We start from the raw sequence: 19,115 nt of genomic DNA on the forward strand, positions 1-19,115 counted from the left end.
CAATTACAAATCTAGCCATTAAGAAATAGATTTCAATTATGATTTTATTTGATTCTTAAATAGTTCATCGAATCGAGCCTTTGAAAATACATGAATTTTCACTCCGATCATTCAATGAATCCTTCTAATCGTATAACAAATGAATCTATCTAATCATGCAACAAATAAGGAAGATTGTAATTGTACATCTACTATCAATTCCTTATATTATGTAACAAATCAGGAGAGTGAATATAATCACCTTCAAGTATTTATTATAGTCCCTATGATTATGAAATCTAGTCGAATAGATCTTTCGTCACACAACAAATTAATCAAAATTTATGTAATAATAATAATAATAATATTATTATTATTATTATTGTAGCTTTCATTGCGAAGATCAATGAGGCTAAATTGGTCAGGCCGACTTGCGTTCTACGCGGGCCAAGACAGGATTCAGGGCCTACCTGAAAGCATTGCACGAGAGTGGATCAGAACCGTCCATTTCCTTTGTTAACCATTATCTGTGATTACCCAGGTGGGTCTGCTGGGTCCCAGTGGCTGCCAGTTATACTTGCACAGGGGAGGTAGGTGAGACGAGTAGGTAGCAAAGAGTATTAGGAAATCGCGACGGTTCGGAGCTCCCCGCCAAGTCACTACCAATACATTCTACCGATACATCCTATTCCCGCCCGCTCGCGTGCCTTTACCTCCCAAAAGCGCCGCAAGTCTTCGAATAAACCTCCCTTCAACCCCGCATTCTTTGCTTCCTTGTTCCTCACGCCTCCTCTGCTGCTGCATCGTTCGAGCTCTCGAACGACGGCCTCCCTTTCGGCTTCCGTCGATAGCTGTTCTCGGCAAGGGGCCTTGTTCTTCCGGTGGTGTTCGTGCGTGGATTCGGTGGCGTGGGTGGATGATGGAGATGTACGAGCTGGTGAAGGACATCGGATCGGGCAACTTTGGGGTCGCGCGGTTGATGAGGAACAAGGACACGGGCGAGCTTGTTGCCATGAAGTACATCCCCCGAGGCCCCAAGGTTCGATCTTTGCTTCCGTTTTCTTCTTCCGGTATGGTGCTGATCGAATCCCCTGATTGCGGTGTCGTTCCGTCCCATTACGGGTGTCGCAGATCAACGAGAACGTTGCGAGGGAGATAATCAACCAGCGGTCGCTGAGTCATCCCAACATCATCCGTTTCAAAGAGGTCGAATTTTCGAGCGCTAGAAAGCCCTAATCGCGTCGCCTTAAGAGGGTTCGGGTAGTCAATTTGGCTCGTTGTTCTTTTGACCGCAGGTGATGCTGACGCCCACGCATCTGGCAATCGTGTTGGAATACGCCGCCGGCGGAGAGCTCTTCGACCGCATCTGCCACGCCGGAAGATTCAGCGAAGATGAGGTTCTACTTTCTTCCTCAATGTTTCCTCCGTTTTCTTTGGGTAGCAAGCTCTCAATTTCTTCAAAACAGTCTCCCAAATCGCTTTCTTAACCTTCAGCTGCGGCGTATGCAGGCGAGATATTTCTTTCAGCAGCTCATCTCCGGCGTCAGCTACTGCCATTTCATGGTAAAACCTCCCCTCAAAATCACATTTTCAGTCCAAAAAAAAAAATCTTTCTCCGAGATCGTATGACGATTACAATGGTTCCAGCAAATCTGCCACCGGGATCTGAAACTGGAGAACACCTTGCTCGACGGCAGCCCGGCGCCGCGCCTCAAGATCTGCGACTTCGGTTACTCCAAGGTTATCGATCCTTCTTTCGTCTCCTAATCCATTTCCGAGTCAATGGCAATTCCTCTATCCAACAAAAATGTGCCTTTTGTCTTCATGTGCGCGTGAAACAGTCGTCGCTGCTTCACTCCCGCCCCAAGTCGACGGTGGGCACGCCCGCATACATCGCCCCCGAAGTCCTCTCGCGGCGTGAGTACGATGGCAAGGTCAGCCCCGCTTCCATTCCTCTCTCTCCTTCCTCTCTCTTCCTCCGCGTTCTGCTTTCCATCTCGAACGGGCCCCGAGGGGATGCGGACGACGACTCGCTGCAGCGCGTACACACCGGAGAATCATCAGTAAAGATGATATTGTCGCAGACGACGTCCACCCGGCTGCGTGGGGCCCCGGTGGTGGTTGGTGCAGAGCTGTGCTTGGAATTTTTAGGAGACAGAACATGGTGATCGTGACTTGCATTGAAGACGAAGCATAATCGCATTGGGTTCGCTTGACCATTAATCCATCTTTTGATGCTCCCTTTTTTGTTCTCTGTGCTGCAGTTCTCCTCTGTAAGCTGATTCTAATTAGTGTATTTAATGGTGCAGATGGCTGATGTGTGGTCCTGTGGGGTTACTCTGTACGTGATGCTCGTGGGAGCATATCCCTTTGAAGACCCAGAAGACACCAAGAATTTTAGGAAAACCATGACGGTAGTGGTTATAGCTCTTATCCTCTCTTCCATCGTCTCCTTCTTCGATGTTCTCATGTCTTGTTTGGACCGCAGAGGATCATGTCAGTGCAGTACACAATACCAGAGTACGTCCATATTTCAAAGGATTGCAGGCAACTGCTCTCCGGGATCTTTATGGCCGACCCATCGAAGGTAGTTTGGTCCCCCAAAGCCTCACGGTAGAATCTGATTCAGATGTTACCGTAATGGATTGACTTGCTGCTGTTTTATCCAGAGGATAACGATTAGGGAGATAAGGCACCACCCCTGGTTCTTGAAGAACTTGCCCAGGTCGCTGACCGAAGCAGCGCAAGCTATATACTACAAGAGGGACAACACTGCGCCTACCTTCTCTCTTCAGAGTGTGGATGAGATAATGAAGATTGTTGAGGAGGCAAGGATAACTCCGGGCTCGCCTGCTCCGGCAGCAGGCTTTGCCTGGGCCAAGGAGGACGAGCTGGAGGAAGGCAAGCACGAGAACCAAGAGACTGGAGTGGAAGAAGAGGAAGACGATGATGAGTACGATAAGAGGGTCAAGGAAGTCCATGCCTGTGGAGAGTATCCAATCAACTGACGGCAGCAACTCATCTTATCTTATCTTACTATATATACATATATATATATATATATACAGATATTGGATTTCCCAATTAAACTTACTGGAATTCCTGCTGGTTATAGAATATAAGGAGGATGTTTGTATACTCGATACTTCGATTATGAAAGCCAATGTAATTGTCTTTTCTTGTAACATAGAAATTTGCCTGAAGCAAGTGATCTCTAAAGGTGTTTATTTGGGAGGTGGATGTGTAGGTTTTGAGCATCTCACAGCCAGCTGCTACTCATCAGATATCTTGTTGAAACTGTGATGGTGGATGGTAGGTTCTCAACATCCCACAGCTAGCAGATGTACTCATTAGAAGTCTTGCCTGTGTCAGTCAATGATAAGCAAGCAGGAGGAATGCCTAAAGACAAGCATGTGAAGAGCAAATGAGACTTGATGTTTGTAGACACACTGGAAACAAGGTTGTAGCACATCAACATCATATGTAGGTGAAGTTGCAGCCCAAACATCAGTGATAGATTGAGCTACTTCTGTCAACAGTACTATATAAAGGCCTTTAGGTGAGCTGAACGAGTGAGAGAGAGACGATCATCACTTCTTTTTGGTTCTTCTACCTTTTGAGACAATCCATGATTCAAAGAGAGCTCATCGGAGAACATGGAATCACACGATTCATGAGTTCTATTACATTCTTTGATTTCAGAAACCTAAAGCTAAATCTAATGGTAGTTGCGCTGTCCTTATTCTCCTCCGACATGCGTCAGCCATTTTACCGCACGCACAAAAGCTTCACGAAGCAGGCACGTACGGGCATGCAAGGAGAGACGGCAAAGGCAAGGCTCAGACCACGCATGCGTCGCCCACCAAGTCTTACCCATGCCAAGCCCCTGTTGCTCGACAGTGCCAGCTTTGGTGGTGAAGAGGCAGAAGAAGACAGATGAGCTGCTGCAGAATTATCATGGCCAGCCACGATGACTGATGCAGACAGCTCGGCCTTCAAATCTACAACACATGTATGCTATTGCTTGTGACAGAGTCAGAGAGGAATGGATTGGTGAGTGAAAAGATGAGCACGAAGATGGATCAAAGTTGATGCTCGTGGAGTAAAATAATCAAACACCTTGCTGTTCATCTTATAATAAGAATGTGGATAAAGGTGGAGCAATCTGGAGTTGACCGGCAGATGAGTATTCTGCTGCCTGGCATCGCATTAACGGGAGGTCAGTATGCAAGAGACGGAATGTTCTTTCGGAATCGAGATGTCTTTGAAGGAAGAGATGGTTATCATCAGCATTAGATGCTCCATCTGACGCCCACCTTCAATGGCGTGGCTGCCCATGTCGCCTGGCGGTAGGTTAGGAAGCAGCAGCAGTCATATAATTTGATGGTGCCCTCCTCATCACTTTCCTAATCGTCATCAAACAATTCAGCACCACTTGTCTCAGTCCTTTGGGGAAGCAGATGAAGTGAAAGAGACAGACATGCATGTAGTCATCTTTTTGACCAGTAAGTAGTGATCCATACACACACTATTTTTGCCTAAAAATACAAGGCGGCGGCTCGGCAGCAGAGTCGGTGGCGATTCCGCAGACACACATTTGAGGAAACGTCTCAGAGAAAATCTCTGCAAAGATGAGCAGCAGACTCGTCCACCACAGCAGCAGCAGGAAAAAGGAGGAGGGGTTAGCCCTTCGTCTCCATCGTCGGCCTCCAAGTCCGTGAGGGGGACCAGCAGCCTCCAATTGCAACAGCGGCCGTCGAGCGTCCTGCCTCCGGCTGTAATGTGGGCGGTTGCCCCAAATAACGGAGCTGGGCTCCGTTCTGGATGCTCCCCGTCACGGCAGGATCAGCGGGCTCAAGCACCACTACAGTTCATGCCACAGCCAACGAGCGGCCTGGTGGCGCAGCATCCTGGGCTGAGCACGTCGGAGACTAATCGGCGGATGCTCGCGGCATTCAATGCTTATCGTAGAGGTGGTGGCCGGAGCATGAATTCTGAGCACCACCAGCCGATGAATCACCATCACCAAGTCCAACCCCCTACCTGTCATCAACAAGGTGCAGACAGCAGAGAAGACCACCAAACCAGCTCAGAGTAAGGGAAGGAGAGTTTGCAGTGTCAAAAGAAGATTATCTGTTCAGGAACAAATATTTCAGCTTGTCAATGAATCTCTTCTTGGTTCTTTTCCTTCTGTTCATCCAAGTGGTTCCACCTTCTCATCCCTGCATTCATATGGTGTATCTTCGTTTCTATGTTCACGTTCATGAGGGTCTCCATTTCCAATGATTACAGTATTCTGAGCCACCCGATTGGTTATAATCCTATTGCATGGAGATTAATGACAAGAATTATGTACACTAAGTTCAAATTGGCTTCAAAAATCAAAACAATGCTATTAGTGATTTGATTGATAAACCAAGAAAGATACACATATAGAAAGATGTTGTAATGTTGTAATTTCATGTTCATTGGCTTGGACTAATGTACAATCTTCATTCTTGCTGAGAACTTGGTATTTTACATTGTAGTTATTAAAAGCTTGCAGATATATTGGTTTCTTTCTTATTTATATTGTAATAATATTAGTGTTCAATTATAGAATTCATTTATACAATACTCAGTTCTTCATTCGAGTTTTCTTAAGATCTTAAGCTTTTGGAACTGTTGGTAACTAATCAATCAGACATTTATCAGCAGCATTGGCAGTGTCTGAAATCTAAGTTATAGAAAGGATGTTTAGGTTTGTCATGTGAAGCTGTTCTGTGATGATGAAGAACATTTACCAAAAGATACAGCACTGCTGGATGGATAAAAATCTTCTTCCTCGAAGATTGCGAATAATTTCAAGTTTTGATCATAATGTGGACAGAGTTATGTTAGGTTATATGCAATGAAAGAAAAAAATATTATCTTTTTCTTTATTATAGAAGATTTCAGTATGATTAAGGGTTCATATTACCTATTCCTTAGAAATAATAGGCAGTAAACGTTGGAATCATCACCGACAAATGTTTCAGAAGGGACTGCCTCCCTGTTCTAATAAGAGATAATAATTGTTGTTGTTCTTCCGAGAAATTAAGCAGTCAGATGAGAGATTGATGTTATTCTACTGATGAATCTGCTTATCTAAACTCTTTGCAGATGAATCTGCAAGGACGACTACCGTGCACCAGATGATTGCATTCTCTAAATTCTTTCTTCTGTTTCCTTTCTGAAGTCGGAGGACCAAAAGATTACAATTCATTGGAGGCAGCAAGTACTAACAAATCCACTGCTAGAGCAATTCAGAAGAGGTAAATGATCTCTAGTTGGTGCTTGATGCATATATCCTGAATGAATCAGATTTTTGATGTATCTGCTGTTCCTTCCTAGAATCATTCCCAGCAGGTGATAGTTATGTACCAGTGATGGTGTTTAATCAAAAATGTGATCCATGACATATCCTTTTCTCTCTTCTGAAGGCAACTTAATGTTTGCGAAACGAAGTTTTTTTCCCCTTTTAATTTTTTTGATGAATTATTAAAGATTTGAATTGTTGTCACTTGATAGCAGAAATTGGTGTTATCATTTCTGTTTACATATTGGAATAATTTACTTTCATTTGATGGAAATTGATAGGTATTGAAGTTCCTCAGTGGTTGCTGTGGTCAAGCAAGAAGATAAACAACAAAGCATGCAGAGAACTTTCAGCCTGTAAAATCTCTCCCTCTTCCCTTTCCTCCTTCCATCTTCCATCTCTTATTTCCTTCCTAGTGGCAACCATGAGTGGCTGCTCAAGGAAATTGCTGTAGTGCCTCCTCATTCTCTATCTTGTCCTTTATGTACAGTTCAAAAGTCCTCATCATGTGACGCAGCTTTTCTAATACCAACCACTAACTCAGGCTTAAGTTCCTTCTAATTAACATGAAAAGGTTTTTTTGCTCCAAAGGCAGATTGTGGCAGTAGAATCCATGGATGACACCTTCACGAATGTAAGTCAAACTTTTCTGATTCCTACTAATTTCTATCGGTTCGGGTTCTTCATTAAATCTCCATCACCAAAATCATCTTAACATCTCTATCTTGAACCAATCCTGATACAAGCTTTGAGTCACAAAATTCATCTAATGTCACCTGTGCAGGGAAATGAAGATGTGGCTGCTCTAGATGGCATCGGTCGCAGTTCCATGACCAGTATGCAAACCTTCACTATCTGTTTGTACATGTGCGACCAAGACCAGTACGCAAACCTTCACTATCTGTTTGTATATGATCAGTGATTCTAATGTAAAATCCCAATACTGACACAAAACTGAGGATCTTGCCTAGAACAGATGCATGCTATAGAGGCCATGTCTGCAATTAATGCAAAGATAATAAGAACAAAGAAGGCGTAACAATGGCACAGTTCAAGTAGCACTTCTTCATAGTAGTGCTGGCTTGAATTCTAAGTGAAAGATTAGGATGAAGAAGTAAATTGTAGGACAAAAGCAGTCTGCCTGCATAAGTTTTATGCCACACTGAGGGTAATGGGGTTAGCCATTCAAGCATTAAATATCTTAGACAGCAACCAATAGTTCTATCCTCACTTTCTTCTACCTTGTACTTCCCCAGAAACATGGGTTTGGTGATGAAGATCTTTCAACCCAAAAACCTTGGCTGGAAATGAGGGTTGGGAATGCACATGCCTGTGCTGTGATACACTCATGCATGAGGAGGCAGAGGTTGGTGGAGCTTTACAATATAATTGAGACCCATATCAGTCGGATTGGTTGGTGCGGTACCAAGTTTTTGGTTGATTCCTCATCTGGTAGGTTTCCACAATGAATGCCTTCTTTGTGTCTGGCCTATGATTGCAGCACTCGGTTTCAGAAAACAGATGAAGTTGGTGGATGCATTCTACATAGTCACATGTAACTCAACCACAGAGAATTGAACCCCTGGTGCATCTGGTAACCTGTCAACACTTGCATCAAACTGTGGCTGATCCAAGGAACAATGTTTTTGTACATCAGCAGGATCATTTATTTCCCAGTGTCAGCTTCTTGTCATGGATTGTTCTACCTTATCAACCTCATTAGCCTGCCTTCAATATAAGGTTGAGCTTGTGCAGGAGAAGCAATCTGAAAGATTCATCATGAGGGGCCTAAATCAGATGTGGCAGCAACCATCAGCTTAAGGTGAATTAGCACACAGCCTTTGCATATAGATAACCAAAACATCATTTGTTTCTCTTGATAACAACAATTTATTTTATGTTCCCCTGTGCAGTCCAAATCTTTTTCATGGAAATCAAAAGCAATCTCTTATTTATGCATGCACCCACCTGGTGTACAGTAGTTGAGGAGAAAATTTTGGTTGAGACCTTGTGTCATCAGCTGGTCTTCCCACAACAATTATCTGCTGCTACAATGACCAGTGCAGTGACAGTCAAGATATTCTAGTTGTCCTGGGAATGTGGGTATATAATCCATAAGCAGTCAACAACACAAACCAACCACAGTGATTAGGTGAGGTAGAACCAAAGCCCCAACAGTCCTCTCCTCTCTCTAGAAGCCCTCCAACCCCCAGCCTTCATTGTGATGAATAAGGCATGGTCCATTTGGATTGAGACCATTGGGGATGGTTCCATCAACTGGCATTCCTTTCCCATCTTTCCTTGTTTCTTTCAGTCCTACAGATTGAGAAGCTGGTGAATAAGTCAAGAAAAGGTGGCTAAGCTCTGGAAGGAAGTAAAGAAACTTCTGGTGCCCTTCCCTTCCTCTCTTAAGCTTATTAGGAAGGTCATGAATGAGCCACTTGGTTCAGAGTAAAAGCTGTCATCTTTTGAATCTTGTAGGGTCACATGTGCCAACTTTTCTTGTTTCCTTGAAGCTGGATCACAGTCCAATTGATGGATGGATATCTACAGGGAGACTGGAAGAGTGTACTGGTGCAGATGGGCATTGAGTGAGTGCAAGTACACAACCTGCTGCTGGAGTCAAGACTCTGGAACATCTCAACATATCTCTCATTACTTCCCTAACCTGTTGATTGTTCTTGTCACCCCATCTTTCTTCTCTTCTAACTTTCTAAGATGCTTGATTGCCTGGCCAGTATGCAACAGTGACTGGTAGGTGAAAAGTATAATAATGACCATGACATTGTGTTTCTGCCCCTGCTTATTTCTAGAGAGACAAAACAGACATTGTTTCCATGTGTGTACTGCATGCAACAGTTGCAATCTATGATGAAATCATTGAGGATGATTTACACATGTTTAATCATTAAGATTAGTGGCAATGGAGGTGAGCCAATTCTCATCAGAGGCACATAAAATGAAGAGAAATATAGATGAAAAACTTGACCAGGATGAACAAATTGGACATGATGACAACCATGATTAGAAGAGAAAAGCTGTCATTAATAAGCCTATGACAAAATGGTACCCTAATTTATTGCATGAGATGAGTACTATGGCAAATGTCTTCCCTTGCATTCATGAAGAGTCCAAGGATGGGAGAGAGCATGAAGAAAGATGGGAGATATAGAAGATGTGTATACAAACTATGAAGTAAAATACCAAACACTTTTCTTTTGTGGATAAAAGGTGATCTTTGTCTGCCACATTAAGTTTATCATAAGGCTCCATTAATAGTGTTACTAATCATTTATGTTAATTCCAACTAGATATTAGAGAACTGGCTATCTCTATCCATGATGATGCACAATAAATTTTTATTTGAGATAAATACCATGGAAGCTTTAAGGTTGGCAAACATGAATCTAATACAGAATTGAAGCCAAGTTCAAAGTTGTTCATCCAACTTTAAACATCAATATCTCAGCCTACCCAAACAATATTTTTGTAATTTGAAAGAATTGATGAACAAAGTCACATCTTCATACACATGAATGCATAAAGAATGTTAGGAACACAAGCTTCTCACAAAAGTAAGTCATGGATGACTGCATTGGCTAAGACTGCCAATAAATAAGAATAAAGTAATTAGTAAAAAAAAATGAAAAAAAGCTCAACTTGTTCCACAAACAAAGAGGAGAAGGGTTGGTCACCAAATTGATGGATTCTCTCTCTCCACCCCTTTTGCTCCTCCTACACACATAAGTGAGGGTTTCTAGAACCTTTGTGAGATGGGCCATTAAAATATGCAGATTGCAACAAAATAATATTTTATTTGCACACTGTGTTCTTTTCACATAGGCCATTGCTTTTTGTCTATTGACAGAAATCTCTATACAATTCTTTTGATTTCTATTAAATTTTAGCCCTTGTCTTTAACCTCCATTAGTTGGTTTAAGTACAAATCGAAATTCACTAAATATGAATTTAAATGATATTATCACAATGTGAATAAATCATTTTTTTTAATTTTTGGTTATAATATTCTTCATTCCTTTGATTAAATGTTCACTTTTTGATTGATCCCTTTTTTTAGTTTGTAACAAAAAAGAGGATGATTTCATTCATATATGGGAATTAAAAATTGATTAACAAATCAAATTCCATGAATATTAGTGTCATTGAGGTGTTTGGTTGTCAGCATTAGAAGTATAAATGCTAAAAGCAAGAATTGCAAGTCATGTTGTAAACAGTGATAAAAGGAGAATTCATTAATAAATAGCTTAAATTTAAAGGATCAATATGCAAAAAAAGGCTTATAGAACAATTGCAGGTCATGTTGTAAATAGCGATAAAGCGATGATTTATTGATAATTAGCTTAAAATTAAAGGACCAATATACAAAAACGCATTAAGAGAATCATGTTGTAAATAGTGATAAAACGAGGATTCATTAATAATTAGCTTAAATTAAAGGACCAATATACAAAAAACGCATTAAGAGAATCATGTTGTAAATAGCGATAATTAGCTTACAATGTAAGGACCAATATGCAAAACAAACAGCCGCAAACCCAGACGTACAGGTAGACCTACCTAACGAATCCAACGCCCGGCTCTCTCTCTCTCTCTCTCTCTCTCTCTCTCTCTCTGTGCTTGCACAAAACTCAGTCAAATGATCCTCAAAGGATGGAGTCAATGTGCGTTCACAGCTTCCCTTCTCATATAAATCCATCCATCCCCTCTCTCTCTCTTCCCTTGTTCCACTCCTTCCTTTCCAACTCAGCCTTCTTTGTCTCTATCTCTCTCTCTCTCTCTCTCTCTCCTCCTTTGCCTCTTCCTTCTCCCATCTCAAGCTGCAGATCACACGGAAGCCCCACTGGTTGTGCTGGTATGGGCAGGTCTCCATGCTGTGAGAAGGCACACACCAACAAAGGAGCATGGACCAAGGAGGAAGACCAGAAGCTCATCTCCTACATCAAAGCCCATGGCGAAGGTTGCTGGAGATCACTCCCAAAAGCTGCAGGTCCTCCTCTCGAGCATCCCATCCTGTGCTGCCACCCAGCTTTTGCTTATGCTTCCGTGCTTGTTTGTACAGGCTTGCTTCGGTGCGGGAAGAGCTGCAGGCTCAGGTGGATCAACTACCTCCGGCCCGACCTCAAGCGCGGCAACTTCACAGAGGAGGAAGATGAACTCATCATCAAGCTCCATGGCCTGCTCGGAAACAAGTGCGTCGCCTTCTTTGGCTTCACCGGTCGATGACAGACCTACGTACACAACAGCTGCTGCTTCTTGTTCGCATGCGTGTAACGTTGATTCGTCGTTGCAGGTGGTCGCTGATAGCGGGGAGATTACCGGGGAGGACGGACAACGAGATCAAGAACTACTGGAACACCCACATCAAGCGGAAGCTCCTCAGCCGGGGCATCGACCCCCAGACGCACGGCCCGATCAACGGCGGCGCCACCGCTGCCTTCGCCGCCCCTCACCCATCCGAGACCGCCGTCCCGAAAGCGTCAGCGACCGACTCCTGCGACGAGACCAACAGCAGCGGAGGCAGCCAGGACGACGACCCGGACGGCTACCTTGACCTCAACCTCGCCCTCTCCATCAGTCTCCCCCACCGCTCCCCCAAGCGCTCCCGACCTTCGGAGCCTCTAACATCCGCCGCAACAAGCAGCAGCCCTCAGGCCATTTGTTTGTGTTGCCATCTGGGTTTCCAGAGCGGCGAAGCTTGTAGCTGCCACACCACCCAAAACCCGCCGCATGTACTGAGGGTAATCAGACGCCTGGAAGAAGCTCAACACTAGTTGAGGTTGCATTGTAACTCTGTGATGATACCTTCCCACGGTGTGGAAGTATGTTTTGAGTTACTTTGAACTGCTGAATCAGTGTGCAGTCTCTGTTAAAGCTAAATGTGTTGTTAGGTGCCAAACAAAAGGAGGCCAAAGGTGATAAGAAATGTGTGAAACGCAGCAAGGAATGGTGTTGGGGGCACATCAGCTGAGGCCTTTGTCACCTATACAAGTGTGGCGAACATGTGATGTGCTGTGCGTGGTAGGTTAACCTCATCTGCCATTAATGAGTGGGAAGCGCAAGGGATGGCTTGTGGGGTTTGGTTGGTTAGAGGATGAATGGAGTGTCTCTTGTGCAGTGTGGTGTGGCAGTTGGTAGGATATTAACACTCCACTCTTTCTTTTTGATGTATCCATATATATCTTCATGTTAGAACTGAACACACACACTTGCATGCCAACACAAACTTGCAGATAGGGCTTTTAGATTTCCCTGTAAAAATGCCAAGAATCATATCAGGAAAGGTAGCAGTTGGTAGGCTAATAAATACAGTAGCAAATTAAGCTGTTGGACTACAGTGTCAGGTAACTTGTCAGATCTCTTTGGTCAAACTCTGCTCCTCCTCTTCTTCTTCTTCTTCTTCTTCTTCTCTCTCTCCATCTATATATATTTATATATCCAAAAGTTGACAGCTCATTGGATGCCAGTTTATTCTACTCTAATTAATGCCACCAGTCCTTGGGAGAAGAAAAAACATATGGGTTAGTACTGGTTAGATATGTGTCAGTAATGTCAATAATCAACTTCACATGCAACAGTACTTAGTTCCTGAAAGCATCTATTGATTAACTATAGTATCCACTTGTCGGCCATGGTACTAAGCTCCAATTATCGAGTAGCTTTCATGCCACAGCACACATTTAATTCTAGCAGCTGGTGGTACTATTGCACTTCACTTGAGGAACTGTCGTTGAATCGATCAGCGGAAAGAATGTAGAACAGAAAAAAAATGAGGAAAAAGAAGATGAATCCACGTATCAGAAGCTATTATACCACAAATCATGCATGCAACCATTGTACTGTGGTGGTTTGGTTCACTGATCTGAGTTCCTAATTCCGGCCTGTATTCCCATGCTCGATTCATCTTCTTCTTTCTACTGTATTCCATGAAGTTGCCACTGTCGCAGTATTTCCATGTTCTAAATGTGGTCCTCCTCCGGTTCGAGTTATGAACCATAAACCTTGCTGTCCTCTGTCTCAAATAGCGATGTGCGAGACGGTGTTGCAGGTGTTAACCTCATACTTCCTCGAGGTCAAGAGAGGGTGGTTTATTGCAGACCAAGCTTCCATGTTGCATTGGTCCGGCGGAGAGGAGAGGGCCCTACACACTTGCATGCAGCAGCTGTAGCTTCTAAAGTCCTCTACGATGAGGAAGAAAGAGAGAGAGAGAGAGAGAGAGAGAGAGAGAGGAAAAACATCTTTACAAGGGAAAGAAATGGTTTCGAGATTCCTCTCTTGCTTATCCTGAGTGACAATGGAAGGCCTCATGCCGAGCACTGGGACACCTTCCGAAAGCATCAAGCGTACAATGTGTCCACCACTGGCATGACCTTTAGGCGTGAAAAGGCTATTCCCCTTTGACCATCCCACATATGGGTGGAAGATATCGATTCCACAAAATCTACCATGCATTATCCAAGACCTAAAAAATTGGTAATAATGAAAGAATCTCCCATGTTCCTCCTGACCTTTACTCAGCACCTCAGCCCCATGCATCCAAGGATAGTGCAGCAGAGGCCCCATGCAAAGGGGGATTCTGATGCACTGGTTCTGGTTGGAAGGCACAGCCAAGCCTCTCGGTTCTCTGCTACCAACTTGGACAGGAAGAGAAGAGAGAGAGAGAGAAGCTGGACATATGCAGAAAGAGGCATTGGACTGGTAGTTGGTGGTTGGTAGCCAAATGACATCACCCAAAGACACAACCACCGCTGCCCGTGTTCCATTGAATTCAGGGTTGTGCCTGTGATGTCTTTTGCTTCCCTCATGTCCTTCCTTTTTCTGGGGATCTTTAACCTTTGAATCAGTGGATGGCTGTTGGGAAAAGTGTAGGGCTTAGATTCTAGAAGGGCCAACCCCACCCAACCCTGTTGGTGTTGATGGGTTTGGCTTTATTAGGCTGGAAGCTATCTCCATCAAGGCACCAACAGCTAGAGATATTTTATCCATGCCCTCAAGTAATCAAACACCATGCCCTTTCTAGAGCTCCATGGAGATCTAATTTACACTGAACACTGCTTGTTCTGACATCATACTTATCATGGTTCATATTCCTTGGAGTTTACCAGCCTCTTCACTTGTTTTCATCGAACATTATGACTTGCTATTGTTATATGTGTGTATATATATTATCTTCTATGTTTAATACTAGTATATGGTGCTGGGACTCGACTCTGGTTTCTTGCCCACCTTCTTCTACCCACCAGCTTGTCCTGCTCCTTATGTGCTTATTGCTTGCTGCTTTATCTCAGCTTTAACACCTGAATCTTCTTGAGAGATCATCTGTGAATAGGAAAAGATACAAGTGCAGCGATTCTGGTGATGGTTGGAAGGAGTAAATGCATATGGTGAGGGAAAGGGAAAGAGGGTGGATTGATGTGCCATGGTTGATGGCCATTCCTGACACACCTCGAGGGAACACTACTTGTTCATTTGTCCTCCACAACATGCTGCACCAACTTGGCTTCTACTTGTACGGTGGAAAACCTTGATCGTAGCCAGGCATCACAGACTTGTCGAATTGAGAATTGATGACAGATGGAGGTAGAAAGAAGAAGGAAAATTAGGCAAAGCCTGCCTCACAGCAACTGCCAAGATTTCACCAGTGCATCACTGATGAAGTGGCACAGAGGCAACCAAGAAAAGTTTGGTGAATGGAAACTTCCAGTGATGTTTATCATCACATCACCAAAACTCCAAACAGGACAGGAGGAGACGAGTTTCCCTTATTCTCTTGTATTCATGGTTCTTACTTACCAGTGAAACTTTCCTTGGATGTGCAATCTGTTTAGTATTTTGGGCAGAACATTTTAGAGTTCTTGTTGTGGATTCCTTTTCTATTCTCAGCTTATGTTACCATAGAGAGTTTTGTGGATACTTGAAGTCACCTCTAAACTCAGAATAGTTCAACAGCATGAATCAAACCATGACAATTCAGTCTCACAAACAAAGCAGAATTGCCAACCAGTTAATATGGCAACTGCAAATGCTTCCGTATACAATTAAGAAGCATCATAAATCTAGAAGATGATCCTTCAAACAGAAGACATCAAGCATCCAGTGTAGCTCATAGTTTATCTAGAATGGTGTCTCACCTGTAATTCTTCCAACACAGGATTCAATAGCCCAATATTTGTCTTCCTAGAAAAGAAAACATGTTCTCTTAATCATCACTGAAACATTAAGCCTTCTTCCTTCTCTGTGTTCAGTGTGCTCAATAGTTTCACATTCAGCTATGATGTGCCATCTTTGTTTGCAATGCACTTCATCCCTAAGCACTCCACTATCCAGTTTACATCTTGATTTCAATGTGTCAAACTGAATAATTGACTCATCGTTTTCAATGACACTGGAAATGGACAAAGTAAGGGCTGTGCTAATTCTACACTCCAGCTTAGATGAGAAACTCCAATTGATTCAACAGAGACATGCAGAGCCCACTGAATCCTTTGTGAAACTTCTGCATCAGACAGTAAATGCAAGGTTCAGAGCTCATGTTCAGTTGATGTTTGCTTACACAAGCATGTAAATAGAACAGGCTCCGAACTGCATCATGTAATGATCAGATCAGCAACTCTGCAGTCCAAACAACAATCCTTGTTATAACATAACAAGAAACTGAATGAAAAGGGACCAGACAACCTAAGGAAGAAATCTACTATGAATCTTCTCAATATAAACAAAGAAATAAGAAGCTACACCATAGTCGATCAAGAGATTCACCTTCGACATGGCCAAACAGCAGAGCTAAAGGGATGAACTTGGCGGTGCTTGGAGATGATGACTTGAGATAAGTGGAAGCCCACGGCCCGGCTTTCACTAGCTCCACATGCTGGGCAAGCGGCAAAGGACCGGTTCGGCCCAAAGTAGTGTGGAAAAGAACCGAACCCGAGTCAGGCCGTCATTAATTTCAATTCGACTCAAATTGGAAAGGGCTTTGTACGAAATATGAAGCCTTTTATCTTGCACGTTTATGTGAAGTCTAGTGGGAAGAAAACCGGACCGGAGTTGACTCCGGTTCGGCTCAAATTTTTCTGTAGATTTTCAATAAGACTTGAGATGGACTTATATGAAAATTTAGAAGATGTGAGGGACTAACGTGGAAATGAAGCTTTCTATTGTCCACGTTCGCAATATATTGACGTCTCCCTCTCCCAATTATAACGTCTTGTAATAGTATTACGCAACCCGAAGCACATGGCCGAGGTGAGCCAGAGCAAGGCAGCTGCGGTGGCGGCGACCGAGGAGGTCGTGGTCGGGAAGGTGGCGCTGACGCCGACGGACGAGGTGGTTAAGCAACTGGATGTGGTACCTGCTCCGGAGGTTGTGAAAGGGCCAAAGAAGGTGGCATTACTGTCGGCACTGGCCGCCGAGGCGGCGGCTGAGGCGGAGGAGAAGCGGGCATGTGGCGCGGAGAAGGAGGCCGCGGAGAAGGCTGCCTCCGTCTTCCAGGCCGTCTCCTTCAAGGAGGAGAGCAGCCTCGTTGCTGACCTCGAGGACCACGAGAAGAAGGCCCTCGATGAGATGAAGCAACTCGTACGGGCCGCCCTCGCCAGCCGCGAGTTCTCTTCCGCTCCGCCTCCACCAGCTGCCTCATTGGCCAAGGAGGCAAAGCTCGAGGAGCCGCCCGCATCTACCCTTGTGGAAGCGCCGCCGAAGCCCGCGACCGAGACGCCGGCTCCACCGAGCAGGCAGGCGGAGGACGACGAGGCCCCGGAACAGAAATCGGCGGCGGATAAGAATACCGTCACGGCGAACGAGGATGGGGCCAAGACGCTGGAAGCCATAGAGGAAACCGTGGTCTCCGTCGCCGCCACTCCTCCACCCGAGGAGGCCATGACTCCAGTGGCCGCTGAGGAGGAAGCGGAGAAGACCGATGCCGCCGCCGCGGCGTCGGCCGCGAAGGAGGTCCTCATCTGGGGCATCCCACTTCTGGTCGACGAGAGGAGCGACACTGTGCTCATCAAGTTCCTCCGTGCGAGGGACTTCAAGGCGAAGGAAGCCATGGCCATGCTCAAGAACGCCGTGCTCTGGAGGGAGGAGTTCGGCATCGAGGCCCTCCTATCGGAGGACCTCGGCGTCCCGGAGCTGGAAAGGGCGGTGTTCATGCACGGCGCCGACAGAGGCGGCCACCCCGTGTGCTACAACGTCTACGGGGAACTCCAAAGCAAGGAGCTCTACGCGCTGGCTTTCGCTGACGAGAAGAAGAAGAAGCGGTTCTTGAGGTGGAGGATCCAGTTCCTGGAGAAGGGCATCCGGAATCTGCTGGACTTCACTCCAGGCGGAATCTCGACGATGGTGCAGGTCGCTGATCTCAAGAACTCGACCGGCCCGGCCAAGGAACTCCGCCATGCCTTCGCTCTGCTCCAAGATAACTACCCGGAGTTCGTCGCCAAGCAGGTAGCTGGAGTTCCTTCTTCTTCTTCCATTGTTTCCAAAGAATTCTTAGTTGAACAAAGTGGTGGATTGAATCTTCTTTTCACCCAAATTGCATTTTGATGAATGGATCGAATCAAAAAGATGCAAAGAAATTTGATCTGTGGAGTTGAATTGGTCTCTGCATGCCTATATTTTCGTCTATTCAATAATTGTTTGAATGCTGACACATTCTGTGTTGCCAACGTTAGATATTCATCAATGTTCCATGGTGGTATTTGGCCTTCAATCGGATGATGAGCCCCTTCTTCACGCAGAGGACCAGGAGCAAGTTCGTCTTCGCAAGGCCCTCAAACACAGCCGAGACGCTCTCCAAGTTAGCAGCATCTGTCAATATTGTCTTCTGCCTTCACCTTGCTCCACCATAGTTTGGTTGTCCTGATGCACAATCGATTCATCTCATCAGATACATTGCTCCCGAGCAAGTCCCGGTTCGATATGGCGGCCTGAGCAAGGAGAATGACCCAGACTTCACCTCTTCTGATGCTGTTACAGAGATCACCATCAAGCCCTCAATGAGGCAAGCCATAGAGATTCAGGTTACTGAGGTAGGGAACTCCTCTTCCACTTCTGAACCAGTAGCAATTGCATGCATTTTGGAACGTAATGCTGTCTCTGCAGAAATGCCTTCTCGTTTGGGAGCTGCGAGTTCTTGGCTGGGAAGTGACGTACGGCGCCGAGTTCGTGCCAAGGTCGGAGAACGGATACACGGTGATCGTGCAGAAGGAGAGGAAGTTGGTCGCCGCCGATGAGCCAGTCCTCAAAGGCAGCTTCAAGATCGGAGAGGCAGGCAAAATTGTTCTGACAGTCCATAACTCTGGCTCCAAAAGGAAGAAGCTTCTCTACAGGTACAAGATCAAGAGCTCAGCTGAATCCACCTGAGCTTCCTGGTGAACTGCAACTGAAGAGCTCGAAGAAAGGAAATGGCTGTGAAGGATTAGCAACTAATCCTTCTCATGGGTTCAATGATGTTAGCTCATACAAAACTTCATCTTTAACTTTGCCGGTCCATGTTTTGCCCACTCTGGAGATTATGTGCAAGGAGGAGTTCTCATGTTGCTAATCCAGCAAATTATCTTCAAAGCATATGGTTACACTGTTGAAGGCAAATCTTTGTCTAATATGTAGTGTCAGCATTACATTGTACTTGGAAATATTTGAACTGCTGGTCTCCTCAATCATATAACTTGAAGTATTCTACTTGTTTGATGTTTTCAGTACTGTCTGCAAGTTTGGCCCATCCAATTTAGATACAAAGGTTTGAAATCCACAATAAATATTACATATCTTCAATGTAATGAAGATAGTA

General features: G+C 44.7%; 3 protein-coding genes and 1 long non-coding RNA gene across 6 annotated transcripts; all 4 read left to right on the top strand.

Moving 5' to 3' along the window:
- Positions 1-666: 666 nt before the first annotated feature.
- On the top strand, positions 667-3,182 carry LOC103987192 (serine/threonine-protein kinase SAPK7). Of its 2 annotated transcripts, none has more exons than XM_009405418.3 (9): positions 667-1,018; positions 1,111-1,185; positions 1,275-1,376; positions 1,474-1,542; positions 1,627-1,719; positions 1,821-1,913; positions 2,289-2,393; positions 2,468-2,566; positions 2,649-3,182. In XM_009405418.3, exons 1-9 carry the CDS (start codon positions 896-898, stop codon positions 2,985-2,987), a joined length of 1,098 nt encoding a protein of 365 aa, XP_009403693.1. In that variant the 5' UTR covers positions 667-895; the 3' UTR covers positions 2,988-3,182. The 2 variants fall into 2 exon arrangements, with proteins under 2 accessions (XP_009403693.1, XP_009403694.1); XM_009405419.3 differs by having other exon boundaries at positions 669-1,018; positions 1,489-1,542.
- Positions 3,183-3,950: 768 nt separating this feature from the next.
- LOC108953061 (uncharacterized) lies at positions 3,951-9,193 on the top strand. 2 transcript variants are annotated; one of them, XR_010514065.1, is made up of 7 exons: positions 3,951-5,073; positions 6,121-6,272; positions 6,598-6,950; positions 7,101-7,198; positions 7,293-7,484; positions 7,573-8,138; positions 8,230-9,193. It is a non-coding gene; the product is annotated as an uncharacterized LOC108953061 (long non-coding RNA). The 2 variants fall into 2 exon arrangements; XR_010514064.1 differs by having other exon boundaries at positions 3,952-5,073; positions 7,101-7,484.
- A 1,853-nt stretch (positions 9,194-11,046) lies between these two features.
- Positions 11,047-12,186, top strand: LOC135675934 (myb-related protein 308-like). The gene is made up of 3 exons (XM_065186586.1): positions 11,047-11,324; positions 11,397-11,526; positions 11,628-12,186. Exons 1-3 carry the CDS (start codon positions 11,192-11,194, stop codon positions 12,106-12,108), a joined length of 744 nt encoding a protein of 247 aa, XP_065042658.1. The 5' UTR covers positions 11,047-11,191; the 3' UTR covers positions 12,109-12,186.
- Positions 12,187-16,533: 4,347 nt separating this feature from the next.
- LOC135675935 (patellin-3-like) lies at positions 16,534-19,008 on the top strand. Its single transcript, XM_065186588.1, has 4 exons — positions 16,534-17,770; positions 17,998-18,122; positions 18,213-18,354; positions 18,428-19,008. Exons 1-4 carry the CDS (start codon positions 16,568-16,570, stop codon positions 18,686-18,688), a joined length of 1,731 nt encoding a protein of 576 aa, XP_065042660.1. The 5' UTR covers positions 16,534-16,567; the 3' UTR covers positions 18,689-19,008.
- Positions 19,009-19,115: the final 107 nt, after the last annotated feature.

Source organism: Musa acuminata, chromosome BXJ1-6, assembly GCF_036884655.1.
Source record: "Musa acuminata AAA Group cultivar baxijiao chromosome BXJ1-6, Cavendish_Baxijiao_AAA, whole genome shotgun sequence".
Lineage (NCBI taxonomy): Eukaryota > Viridiplantae > Streptophyta > Magnoliopsida > Zingiberales > Musaceae > Musa > Musa acuminata.